General features: G+C 33.9%; 1 protein-coding gene across 7 annotated transcripts in view; it reads right to left on the bottom strand.

Annotated features, from left to right (window-relative positions):
* The window catches only part of MYO6 (myosin VI), a 143,304-nt gene that overhangs the window by 49,857 nt on the left and 78,654 nt on the right, over positions 1–14,793 (bottom strand). For 4 of the 7 annotated variants that reach the window (XM_042939199.1, XM_042939200.1, XM_042939203.1 and 1 more), the window contains exons 8-13: positions 13,375–13,472; positions 12,892–13,056; positions 10,425–10,505; positions 9,026–9,034; positions 7,581–7,761; positions 1,665–1,809 (exon numbers count right to left, since the gene is read on the bottom strand). In XM_042939199.1, the coding sequence (XP_042795133.1) occupies positions 1,665–1,809; positions 7,581–7,761; positions 9,026–9,034; positions 10,425–10,505; positions 12,892–13,056; positions 13,375–13,472 (679 nt within the window). The remainder of the gene's footprint in view (positions 1–1,664; positions 1,810–7,580; positions 7,762–9,025; positions 9,035–10,424; positions 10,506–12,891; positions 13,057–13,374; positions 13,473–14,793) is intronic. The other 3 variants (XM_042939201.1, XM_042939202.1, XM_042939205.1) reach the window with 1 other exon arrangement.

Raw genomic sequence — 14,793 nt, 5'->3', positions numbered from 1 at the left:
TCAAACTGTCCGATTCTATTTAATATAAGTAACTATATGGTGTTACAGTATTTGATGTCGCAGATATAGACACACAGCCCTCTTCCTCAAGAAAGTTAAAATCTGATTAAGAAACTGCCATAAAAGTGAATTTTCAAACGCCTTGCTAAATGCTATCATAAAGGTGAGTATGAGGCACCACGAGAACACCAGAAAAATTGTCAAATTTGGAAGTAACCTTAAAAGTCTAAACTGGTTTTCCAACTTCCTGCAACAGAACCCTTTCCTAAGTGAATCCTATGTGAGCACTCCATACATAGAACACATAAAAGAACTGCTTTGCAACAAAGGGGAAATGGAGGAAATGCTACCTGAAAATCACACACCTATGCTTTATCCAGACTTTCCATGGACCCCAGAAATATTTCTAAGGAACCAAGCAACTGTATGGCACTACTATGCACCCTCCTTGCTAAGGTTTTCTTTATAATAATTTGGAATCAGCTTAGCAAATAATCAGGCTAAACATATCTTGCTAATGTTTCCCAAAGCGTAAGAGCTACCAAATTATCTGAGTGGCTAAAAGTTTGTTTTTACATCCTCCCGGTTTAATTTGTTGAAAATCTTCCTGAAATATGTCACTAGAACTCACTCCCTGCCTTATTTAGCAAGGGATAGAGGATCTGACTGTTTCCCCCCATAAGTGAAGATCTTACAGTGCCCCCAGAATGATGGCTGAATATCAATTTTATTTTATGTATCAAAAACAGAAATGCCTAAAACACAGAATATTGAGCCAAAAATGTACAGATACCCAAACGCAACCTAGAAATTCTTGGTTACAGATTTAAGAAATTCTGGCTAGGCTCTTATTTTCTTGTCATTTGTAATTTCCTCTAAATGAAGAATCGGAGAGGTATGGGGAAATCACATTCGCTGAGTGTTTTACTAAAGTGAGTTCTCCTCAGTAAGTTTTAGAACAGGGGTGGCTGGGTGGCTCAGTCGGGTTGAGTGTCTGGCTCCTGATTTTGGCTCAGGTCATGATGTCACGGTTTGTGGGATCAAACCCCATGTAGGGCTCCACACTGATAGTGCAAATCCTGTTTGGGATTCTCTCTCTCTCTCACAAAATAAATAAACATTTAAAAAAAGTTAAAAAAACAAGTTTTAGAACATGCCATTTATAAGGAAAATCACTTTTAAAATAAAATGGTCTGTTGCCTTCTGAAACTAAATAATGGTAATGGCTGCACAAGATTGTACATATACTAAAAAATACTAAACTGTACACTTCAAAAGAATGAATTATAATTAAAAAAAAAAAAAAGAAAACCAGCTGTCCTGAAAAACTGAAAAAAAATTGCCTAAAACAAATACTGATTAACATAATCAACTCATATTTTGTACAAGTAAACCACTCTTACTTTATAAACTTCAAATCTGTGCCATGCAGCATATCTAGATGCAAGGAACAACTTTAAGAGCTGTGGAGGTCAGCATTTATTTATATAGATTACTGGAGTAAGATGCACAGAATTCTAATTATCGAGCACGTGTTTTAGAACATTATAATGAAATGGATCATCCAAAAGATCAACTTTAAATCTCCATGTTGTCAAAGAAACATATTTCCTTGACAAACAACAAGGCAGTAGTTTTACAGAGCAATGAGTTAAGGAACTTACTTTATGACTGTTCCTTTGGTGCCCCCTGCTGTTGTTAGCATGACTCTTGTAGTTAAACTTACACGAAGATCATCTTGATCTAAACCCAGTAATTCAGCACAATATTCCAATGCTTGATTAGATTTATTCTTCAGATTACAACCACCTAATGAAAATACATTTAAATTTGAAATTAAAAGACATTATATTAACCTAGATTTTCAAGATCCATTTCTTAGAAGTAGACTTCACATATAAATCTATGGAATAGACCGGGTTTATCTGTGGCTTATAATTTCATCTCACTTTTTCACCATCTTTGTCAGACATTCCTACTGCCAAGGTCAGTGGGAGACCCTCACTTGAGGCAGTCCATGATATCTCATGGACTTCTGCTCATCAATATTAACCTGCCACTGTTTCATTTTTTATGACCCTGCAAGCAAAATACACTAATGATAGATTATAATCCTTGTAAATCTCTAGAGAAATATAGTAGCTTATCATTAAAATTCATACAATTCTTGAAAACTTCAAGACGTAACTGTAATGGCAAATGGTGACACTTCAGTAGGTCAGTGTGGATGTCTGTCAACATAAGACGTTTGTGTGTGTGTGTGTGTGTGTGTGTGTGTGTGTGTGTGTGTGGTGTGGTGTGGTGTGGTGTGGTGTGTGTCTGTGTGTACCCACGCATGCATATGCATGTGCTTATGCTTCCTGTTTGGGAAACAGGAAGAGTGTAAGGAGGCAACGGCTATTACCTGTACATCATATACATAGATTTATACTTATGGAGGCTGTTCTAAAAAGCATTATACAGAAAGACACTATACTGCAATGTGCCTCTGCATTGATATGGCTGTAAGACTCATTAGCTGTGTGACCCTGAAAAAGTTACTTATTCTCTCTGTGCTCAGTTTCCTTATCCATTTAGAGAATACTAACTATATTTACCTAATAAGGTTGTTATAGAGATTAATGAGGTTACATATGTGTCGTTCTTGGAATAGTACCTGGTACACAGTAAGCACTATATAAAAGTTAACTATTATTATTTTTATTATTACTACTATTCTGAAAATAAACATTTTACTAATAGTTAAGGTTTAATTTTTATAACTAATTCATCTGAAGACTAATTTCAAAACTACAAAGAATTTGTAAAAATCGTTAAGTTTATCATGACAAATTAGTAAACTACTTAATAGATTGGTCTCAGGAGAAATACACCATGAGATTCTATATGAATAAGGGGCTGTCAGGATAACTCACTGGGGACAAAAACAGCTTTTTCAGAAAATGGCACTGAGACAACTGGATATCCACGTGCAAAAGAATTAAGTTGAACCCCTGCCTCACACCATCAATAAGACTTGAGTTAAGAGCTAACACTATTAAACTCTTTGAAGAATACACAGACATAAATCCTCATCATCTTGGAACAGTAACGATTTCTTAGATATGACACCAAGAGTACAAGCAACAGAAAAAAATTCAGACAAATTACACTTCATCAAAATGAAGAACTTTTGGGGTGCCTAAGTGGCTCTGTTATTAAGCATCCAACTCTATATTTCAGCTCAGGTCATGCTCTCACAGTGGTGAGATGAGCCTGCGTCAGGGTCTGCACTGAGTATGGAGCCTAAGATTCTCTCTCTTCCTCACCCTCTGACCTTCCCCCACTTACATTCCCTCTCTCAAAATAGAAAAATGAAAAATTTTTATATTTCAAAGAAGACGACCGAAAAATTTAAAAGACAACCCACAGATTTAGAGAAAATATTTACAAATTATATATCTGATAAGGAACTTGTATCTGTGATATATATTTTAAAAACCTCTTACAACTTGATGGGGCACCTAGGTGGCTCAGTCAGTTCAAGTGTCTGACTTCAGCTCAGGTCATGATCTCACAGTTCATGAGTTTGAGCCCTGCATCAGGCTCTGTGCTGATAGCTCGGAGCTTGGAGCCTGGAGCCTGCTTCAGATTCTATGTATCCCCCTCTCTCTGCCCTTCCCCCACATGCATTCTATCTTTCTCTCTCAAAAATAAACATTAAAAAATTAAAAAAAAAAAAATTCTTACAACTTGACAACAAAAAGACAACCCAACTGGGGCACCTGGGTGGCTCAGTCAGTTAAGCATCCGACTTCAGTTCAGGTCATGGTCTCATGGCTCATAAGTTTGAGCCCCACACCGGGCTCTGTATTAACAGCTCAGAGCCCAGAGCCTGCTTCGGATTCTGTGTCTCCTTCTCTCTCTGCCCCTCCCCCCGCTCATGCTTGCTCACTCATGCTCTCTCTCTCTCTCTCTCTCTCTCTCTCTCCTTCAAAATAAATAAACATTAAAAAAAGGGTTGTTTTTTTTTTAAAGACAACCCAATTAATGGGCAAAGGATATAAACAGACATTTCTCCAAAAAAGAGATACAAATGGTCAATAAAGACATGAAAAAATGCTCAATCTCATGAGCCTTCGGGAAAATGCAAATAAAAAACACTTCACACACACTAGGATGGCTATAATCAGACAGCATTTGTGAGGATGTGGACAAACAGGAACCTCCATACATCACTGATGAGGATCTGAAATGAATATAGCTACTTTAAAAAAGTCAGACAGTTCCTCAAAAGGTTAAACACAGTTACCATATGACAGCAATCCCACTCTTGCATATATCCAAGAGAAATAAAAACATATGCCCACACAAAAACATGGACAAGAATGTTTTTAGCAGCATTATTCATAATAGCCAAAGGCAGAAACAATCCAAATGTTCATCTAATGGTGAAATGATGAACAAAATGTGGTATATCCACAGAATGGAATATTACCCAGCCAAAAAAAAAAAAAAAAAAAGTAATACTGATACATGCTATAACACGGGTGAACCTTGAAAACATACTAAGGGAAAGAAGTCAGTCACAAAGACCACATATTGTATGATTCCATTTCTATGAGATTCCCATAATAGGCAAATTTATAGAGACAGAAAGTAGATTAGTGGTTGCCTAAAGCTGAGGGATTTGGGAAGAAATGAGAAGTGATTGCTGAAGGGTATGGGGTTTTCTTCTGGAGTGATGAAAATGTTCTAAAAACTAAACTGCAGTGATGACTGCACAACTCTGAGTATATGAAAAAACCACTGAATTGTGTAGGTTAAATGGGTGGATTGAATGGTCTATGAACTGTATTTCAATTAAGCTGTTACCAAAGAAAAAGAACAAGGGGACAAGAATACTTAGAAGATATATTAAAGCTTTAATTCTGTAAAAATAAGCTTACTACTGATTTCTTATTACTAAACACACATAGATTATCTAAATTTTGTAAGTCAATCAACTGGCCATCAAAAATTCATTAATGTATTGAAACATTTCACCATTACTATTTTGCAAGGTTTCTTATACACTTTGAGAAATTATGTAAGGCTAACATAAGAAAACATATATTTTAAAAGTTTTAAAAAGGCAAAACACTTGTAAAACAACGTAAGGTTTTCATGTCACTCTCCTTCCAGAAAAGAACTTCTCTGAATACTCTTTAAGTTTGTTGTTATAGTAGCATTTACTTCTGTCATGCAGAATTTAAAAAACACAGGAAGTCCCACTAGGCATTTTTTGTATATGCCATCATGCAGAAACTTTTCGATATGAGTCTTCTAAACACTTAGAAGAATAAGTTTTCTTTTAAAATAATTATAAAAATATCTATAGCTTTTCTAAGTTGCAAAGACATGCCAAAATTGAGCTCCCTGGGGGGGGGGGGGGGGGGGGGGGATCCATTCTAACTAGAAAGAAACCATTTGGATCTATAGGAAGGGTCACAGGAAAAAATGGAGATTAATAAAATCTGAACTATTAAAATAAAAAAATAGCCTAGTTTATTAATTTTCTTCATTCAGTGGCTCTTTACAATCTGCTCTGCTTTCTGCTCATTTTCAACAGAAGGAAGTTTGAAAAGAAAAATAAAAGTTAATGTAAATACATGCTATTATTTGCCTTTTGACTGTGTAAGTGCTTTTTCCACTACTGGATCACACCACGTTTATGATCTCTGTATACATCTGCATGTGCTACCACAGGGTGATAATTTGAAATAAAAATTTCAAATCCTTCAAAAAAACTAAAAATATGTTGCACACTAAGAACATACCTGATTTTGCTTTTTTTATTTTTCATTTTAAACTGGAATTAATCTGTATTTTTATTTTACTTAATCATTAAAAACACTTATGGTGATGAGAGCCAGCCCAAGACCACACAGGCAGGTTACTACCCTAGTGGCAAATACTCTGGCTCAAGAATTTATACTCTTAACTACACTGTGTTGCATGTGACATTATTGACTTCACAGCATCACAGGATATTAAGTTTGAGAGTCATGAAGACCATCTATTCCAGTCTGCTCACTCACAGATCAGGACTCTTGGGAAGTTTTAGACTGGGGGCAATTTGGGCCAATTATCACAAGTACCTGAGTTAGTTAGATGTGGGTGGAACCCAGTTCTCACATCTACATTTTCATTAGTAACCATATTACTTCTGTACAGGTTCCACTTCCATAAAATGCAGATAATATCCCTTACCTCATTATCTTTATGAAATTTAGATTATGATATGTTGTTTACGATGAAACGCAAAATATGAAGGGTCTTGCAAATAGCAGACACATTTTTTTAAAGTTTATTTATTTTGAGAGAGAGAGAGACAGCACGCGCACGAGAGAGCATGAGCAAGGGAAGGACAGAGAGACAGGGAGAGAGAGAATCCCAAACAGGCTCTGCATTGCCAGTGTGGAACCCAACACAGGACTCGATCCCATGAACCGGGAGATCACGACCTGAGCTGATCACGACCAAGAGTCGGACACTTAACCAACTGAGTCACTCAGTTACCCCAAGCAGACACATTTTTTAAATATTCTTTTTTCCTTCCTCTTGTGCTCCTTCCTTATATGCATACTATTGCTAGGTACTGTACTTTAAAAGTACTTCTCATGGGCTGTTTACATATAAAGAAAAGCAAAGGTCAGAGAGCTTCTGGGATCTGACACTAAAGTCCATGTTATTGACTACTCTATTAAATAGTGCTTTCAACATTTTTAAACTTATTTTTAATATAAAATATTTTAATAATGTATTTATATAGGAGTCAATAATCTTTTCTCTAAGTGTCAGATCTTAGGCTTTGCTGGCCATACAGTTTCTGTCACAACTACTCAACTCTGCTGCTGTAGCATGAAAGCTGGCACAGACAAGGCTCAAATGAATGGGTGTGGCTTTGTTCTACCAACACTTTATTTGCAAAAATAGGCAGCTGGTCAAATTTGGCCATGGGCCACAGTTTTCCAATCCCTGTGTTCATGGATCCAATTTAAGATTACATAAAAAGTCTTACTGTTTATGTAGAAACACTGGAATTCAAATGTTACTATCATGAAGGCACTTACATGTTCTTTTTAATTTGCATAACGTATAAACTATTTTCATTTCCAAATAATAAAGTATATGGGCTGGTACCTATTCAATTGCCTTAATTAACTGATCCAAGTTTATATCAATGAACCAGAAAAATGTTAAAATACCTTAATATATGGTAGAGAATTATGCTGTGCACATACTGGCAAAGTAGAATTATCAGTTGAAAAATTTAACTAAATATGACCCTTCTGGCTGGTCACGGTTACTTATCCTTCATAAAATGAATTTATTCCGCTTAGTATCACTGACTTGTTCAAAACAGAGCTCATAATGACTAATAATGCAGCATCCTTCATTTCCAAGATTTACCACACAACACAATATATTCTAGAAATTTCAGGGTATTAAAAAGCCTGCATACAAAGAGATTGAATTTGCAAATAAATGACAGAACTTCTAATTTTATTCCTCTTTAAAACAAAACAACCACAAACAAATGAACCAACGAAAAATACCTGAGGTGCTGCCAGCTTCCTCAAAATCAATATTTCCAAGGTGCAGGACACCAGCTACTACCCGGAACAGATCAAGCTTTTCTTCATCATCCAAACCAATCTTTTTCATGGCTGTGCACATTCTAATAAAATCTCCATGGTCATCTAACAGAGGATCTTTCAAGGAACCTGCCTTAAGATACTACAAAACAAGAAGATACCAATTAACTGCTCTTTTCTCATTATTTAAGTATATTAAAACCACTACACAAAGTCTATTAATGCACTATATATAACATGCAAAAATAAAATATGTCAATGGGAAAACTTTACTATTCTAACAATTCAAAAACTAAATGACTGAGAAAAATGTACATAGGATCTTTCTGTATTATTTCTTTCAACTGCCCATGAATCTAAAATTATCTAAATAAAAATCAGTAAAAGATGGAATGAGATGTTTTCCAACTAAATTACAATTTTAGCTCTAATGTATTATAATGTTAGGATATGTTAAATAAAAATATAAATTGACTGAAAAATAAGAATATATCGGTGGTTGAAAGGAATCAACCTTAATCCAGAGGTCAAAAAGAACTAAGGTAAAAAAATGATATTAAAAATTCAAATCTAACACTTAACATTATACTCCTTTAGGTTAAGTGCCATCAACTGCACCAATATTCAGCAGTGGTAAATAGTGGACAGACTAATAACAATTTTCATGGCCTAAGAATCACTTTTTAAATCTTTCTGTATAAGCATATATGAGGTAAAGTGTATTAATAAGCATTGTGTTTACTGTAAAAATTTATGCAATGACTCACATTTCAGAAAAAATAAAGAAAAAAATGTGTTTTCTTTGCTAAAAGAATTTACATCTAAAGTATTCATTTGTTAGAACTTATTAAAAAGCTCAGAAAAAGGAGTAAGAAAGTTAGGCCTGCAGAAACTAGAAGTAGAAAAACAAAAGTTACTGGACACAGAGAAACTGGACTAGGAATTTTCCAGAACTTGACAATGAATAGGTAAAATTAAACATTAAGTAACACAGCATCAGAATTAATTGCCCATTAAAGACACTTCTAGGAGACTTTTTTCCTCCCAGTTGCCAATTGCTTCCCAGCTAAAGTTGGGATTATCTTTCCACAAAATTCTTTAAAATGCTTAATTATGCTTGGGTGAAATTTCTGGAAAATGTCTAGATAAAGAAATTTAACTTCATTCTTGAAAGCAGCAAAGGAAATGATCACATGCAGCCAAAGTTAACAAAAAACACAGACCATGCAGAATTTTTAGTCTTGCAACTGAATCGTTACTTCATTTAAAAACTGTTTCTAATCAAATGTTAATGAATATATTGCTATTATGGCAGACTAAAAATACTGCACTCTCCTAAAAATTGCACACAGCTTAGACACTCAAATGGAACTAGGCGAAGGATTCTAATTAGTCAAAATGATCACCTCATCCTCCTGATAAAGAAGACATAAAAAGTAATTTAAACATATTAATCCATTATTCACTTATATATTTTTATATATACACTCAATAATATAGTAAAATACCTAACAAAGTATGTTGCCTCTAGAATCACAAAGAGTACTTTTTTTTTTTCTTAGCAGAATGCCAAGAATATTTGGTATTCTTTGGAGAGCAAAATCCAGTTTTCTTCCCTCTCTACTTAGTTTTTTCCATGTCAAAGATCACATTTAGACACACATCTTCTTCCCTGAGGACAGCTGCATTATCCCATAGGTAAATGTTTCCATTATCTTAGTGGAAAGAATACAATTTCTATATTTCAATGATGCCTTATAAAAATATAGGTTATCATGACAAAAAAAGATACCATAATAAATATTAAAGTAACTTCTTAAAGTTCCAACCATAAATGTCACACAAAGTTTACAAGTTTTAATTTGGACATTTATGTCTGAAATGACAAATAAAATGTCAACTTAAAAACTAACGTACTCATCTGCTTAGAATTTAAAATAATGGGAATTTTTATTTGCTTTCTGTTCTTTTCTATGAATATATTAGAAACATAGTTCATCTCACTCATTTTGAAAAGAGACAAAAACATCTGATTCACACATTAAAAGGTGCATATAATAAAAACTTGTACAACTAAATATTCATATAAATTTTGAAATAAAATTAATAAAGGCAAAATGAACTACTCCCTATAATTAATCCTGACTATTTCATAATTTAAGCTCCTTGATTAGCTACAACTTAGTACTACTTACTACTTGAATGTTACATATTAAAATTTGTAAGAGTTGTAGATTTTTAGATTAAGGATTTAATATTTTTAAAATAATTAATAGTATAATTACTTCTAATTACTCTCAGAAATATAATAATTTAGTAACATCAATATATATTATAGAAATACAATGTTTTAAAGAGAAATACAATAATATATAAGCATTAGTTCACAAGAATGCTTACCCTATTTAATGTCTACTTCAAAGCTTACTTCAGGCTTAAAGTAGAAAATAACTTATGAAGAACATATTTTATACTTAATCCTAAGTGGGTAATGTGAGAGTAAGTTTTGAAAATGTTAGCAAAGGATAATTCTTAGGCAATATAATACCCTCACGTGGGGGAAAAAGAACCAGAGAAGAGCACTGCATTGAGGCCTAACCAAGAAGAACCAAAATGTGTCGCTTCTGTAGATACCAAGAGAGGGACAGAGTTATACACCGTGAGAGAGACTTGAACGAGCATTTAGTTTTTAAAGTATAAACCTAAAAGTAAGAAATATGATTTAGGCTCCAAAATAAAAAATGTATCTTTCAGTATGATTTTTTTGCATTAAAGATTTTAATTTAAAAAAATAGCCTACTATACCTCAGGACTTTTTCGGTTCTGTAAAATCTGTTTGTCAGTTTCTTTGTTAGCAAAGTATCTAGTGCAGCCTCGGTTTAAATACTAGGAAAAAGAAATTTAAAATAAAACAAATATGACCCACATGAAAATAATACAGAAGAAAACACAATTTATCAAACAGGGGTAACCAAAAAGAATTTTTAAATATAACCTGAATATCATTTAATCTTTCAACTACAATCGATACTGCTATATATTATAAACCTTTTACTCCTAATCAAACCAGGAATGTTGAAAATCCTAATTCCTGAAAGTAGATTAAATTAAATAGTTAATATAAAAATCAATACCATTAAATCTTTCCTATTTTTAAAGGGCAGTAATTTTAGAGGCAGGAAACTTTCTGACCTAATAAAGAATTTCAGCAGCTGCCTTCCTAGGATGCCTGCCATTGTGCCAGGAAAGGCTATACAATCTGAGACACGCAAAAAAAAATATGCTCCTAGTTCTCCAAATAGAAAGAAATACTAAAGTAAGACAAGAATGGTACCATTACCTTATCATTAACACAATGTCAAAAAGCCACACCATCATTATTAAATTTCATATGATTCATAATAACTTATACTCCTTTTCTAAAACTCATTGTAGAGAAATACCTCTTCTACTTTTATGAAGATACTGTGGGCAACTAACTTCACATTCCAATTAATCTGATGAGCTCTAGAGAAGGTGGGACATTATAGAAGCATATAAATAGAGGCAGTTATACAGCATTTTAAAACAGTAGTTTTAAATTTTCCAAATACAGATTAAAATAAACTGAAGTAATAAAGAAAAGCTGAATTGCAAACACACAGAACAATAATTAAATATAATATGTGTCACAATTCTCAAGCGGAAGACTCCTGCCCAAAGAGAACTATCAGAATCACCCAGAGAACTTTATTCAAATTGTATTCCTTATCCATTTCCATGATTCCCACATATTCCACACAGGGACACAGTTTCCTAGCTGCAAATCTGTAAATTATGCTAACCATCCCCAGTCACCACTTCTTGAAACTGTATTGGCTTGTGATTCTTGGCACTCCTGATTTTCCTTGTACTTCTCTCACAACCCAACTTGTGCTTTCTTTCCTGGGCAACTCTTCACCGTTCATATTCTTCAACTCCAGAGTCTGGATCTGGCACCTGCTTCTCTACATTACAAAATCTCCCTGAACAATCTCATCTACTCATGGTCATACTTTTAACTACTACCAGAGTTCTGACATCTCCCAAACCTATCACTACAGCACCAACAATGACCTTCACATTAGAAGACCAACTGTCTTCTAATCTTCTCTCCTTAGATGATCCATAGGTTCCAAAACTAAACTCATCCTATATGCCACAAATCTTCCATATGGCCCTTGTTTGGTATTTACATCCACCCAGTTACCCTAGTCAAATCTAAAAAATTATTCCAGAATCCTCCTTCTCCCTACCATATTCAGTCTCCAAGTCCTATCAATTTTACCTCCTAATATTTTGCACATCCCCTCCTCTGTAACCTTCCCATTGCTAAACCAAATTCAGGCAGTAAGTAACTTATTTCGACTATAGCCATGGGTTACCAACTAATTCATCCATAGTTGCAATTTCTATCCATCCCCTCCCATACCCCCTTTAAAACCACCCTCCATATTAAAGCCAGAAGTATAGACCTGATATCCAACTTTCTACTTAAATCTCTTCAGTAGCTCCTTATTAACTATAGAAGTTAAGACCAAACTCTTTAGCCTCACTTTCCACCACTTCCTGCCATACTCTTTAAGCTTTTTCTTGTCTTTCTTTCTTCATCTTTTTCCACCTACTAGGAATACTCTTTGCATCTTTCTTCCTCTAGCTAATACTTGAAAATTCTTCAAGATTCTAATCAAGCATCAGTTATTAATGTAAGCTTTTCCAAAATCCCCAACATCCTATGCACACCTCTTTCTTACCATTCAACCTATCAGTCAGACTGTGTGTGTTTGCGTGTGTGTTTCTGACCAGATTCTAAATTTCTCACGAGCAGGAACTGTTCATCTTTTTCACCCAGGCACAATGCCTGGTACCCAGGGGGCAAGCAATAAATATCTGCTGTTGAATTAAGAGAGACAATCATACATCCTTTATTAATTCAGTGGTCAAACTTTTTTTTTTAATGTGTCAAAGATAACTTTAAAGCTAGCATTATAGAACTATTATAAATTTCTTATTGAGTTTAAATTGATAACTGGTTTCATATCTATCCTTTCATCTATCCATTTCATATCTCTTCAGATAGTGTTATATTATAAATTCAGCAGTAAATCTCAGTAGAGATCTACATGTTATCACATTACACTGGATTCAATGTAAGTTACATACAACTAGAAATTAAAATTCACTAAAATAAGTTTTAGAATCAAAGGCAAGTCCATTTGCAAAAATTGTATGTAATTTCTTTTCATCCACCTACCCGAAAATTATCTGGGGAGTTCAAATGAAGTTTTTCCCTAATATCTTCAGAAGCACCAGCACACAACCTATAAAAGATATGATAATTCCTTTCCTCTTTGCCTTGAACACAGATCCTAGATTTCTCTAGAAGGTAATGTGAAACAAATCCTCCAACAACTGAACTCTAAAAAACAAAACAGAGAGAAAATACATGTTTGCATTTAAAGTCTGAAAGTATAATCTACCGATGTTAAATTATGTTGCTACTAACCATTCGTCTATCAAAGAGGTTGTAATATTTATCAAATAAAGGGGGAAAAGCAGATAACTAAATAAAGAATATTTATAAAGATTATAATGAATATATATATTCTCCCCACCATCTAAAGTAACAGAGAAAAACTTAAATGGATTTACCATGAGTTCAAGTACAGCACCAATGCTATCAAGACCTTTACAAAAACACTTCTCAAACATATCATCTCAAAACACAGTTACTCACCTTTTCATTGAAATGTATTTCTACAAATTTTCCAAATCTACTGCTATTATTGTTGCGAACAGTCTTTGCATTTCCAAAGGCTTCTAAGAGTGGGTTAGCTATTGAAAAAGACATAAAAATATTCCATCAAAAAATAGCATAAAGGAAAGTTACAAAACAATAAATATGCACGGTATGTTTCCTTATTAACAGAGATAGAAAAAATGTCTTCAAAAATATTAACATGAAGTAATTCACATGTAATGTCAAATTCCTCAAATATTTATTGACTACCACTATATTCAAGCTCTATTAAAGTACAGAAGATGGGAAAATTACTCAAATTATGTAAAAACAAAATGTAAATGGTATGGAAAAGACTAAATTTTAAGAAGTCATTAGGTTACAAAATTTATAATTCAACTTTGAAAATTACTCCCTAAAAATTGTAAGATTTTCACAAGTGCATCATCTTTACTAAAGGAGTAGTGATCATAATATAGAAAAGAGCAAATCTCTGGTGAACAAAATACAAGCAAGAAGGTATTAGTTGACTTACCTTCCTAAACTGTTTTATATATGAGTAAAACCTCCAGATTTACCATTTTTTTCATGTACATCTAACAAATTAGTTTACAGAATGACTAAAAAAGGTCCTCAGAAAAACTGTTTCTAAAACCCCAGCCTATAAGAGACTCATTTTAAAGCTAAATACACCTGCAGATTGAGAGTGCTGGGGTGGAGAAACATTTATCATACAAACAAATGTCAAAAGAAAGTAGCAGTATTTCTATCACACAAACTAGACTTTTTTTTATTCTTGTATTGTTTTATCCTGCTTTGGTGTCAGGGTGGTACTGACCTCATGGAATGATTTTGAATGTGTTCCCTTTATGCCATTATTTGTAAGATTTTGATAAAGATTGTCATTATTTTTTTTTAAATGTTTGGTAGAAGAATTTGCCAATGAAGCCATGTGCATGTGGTCAGCTTTTTCTGTCCTGGGAAATTTCTGATTCCTAATTCAACTTTCGTTCTTGTTATAGGTTGAAGATTTCCTGTTTCTTGAATTCAAGACTCATGATTCAGTTGTGGCAACTTATGTGCTTTAGGAATTATCTGGTTTTCTTCTAAGTTATCTGATTTGTTAGTATATAACTGTTTACAGTAATCTGTTATCATACTACATATTTCTATGGTTACCTGTTGTACTGTTTTCCATTTGTCATTTTGGTTTCCAGGTCTTTTTTTTTTTTTTAATGTTTATTTTTGAGAGAGAGAGACAGAACACAAATGGGGGAGGAGCAGAGAGAGACAGACACAGAATCCAAAGCACGCTTCAGGCTCAAAGCTGTCAGCACACAGCCCAACACGGGGCTTGAACCCACAAAACTGCAAGATCATGACCTGAGCTGAAGCTGGACGCTCAAATGACTGAGC

Source organism: Panthera leo, chromosome B2 (assembly GCF_018350215.1).
Source record: "Panthera leo isolate Ple1 chromosome B2, P.leo_Ple1_pat1.1, whole genome shotgun sequence".
NCBI lineage: Eukaryota > Metazoa > Chordata > Mammalia > Carnivora > Felidae > Panthera > Panthera leo.
This window is presented reverse-complemented; position numbering and strand designations above follow the sequence as displayed.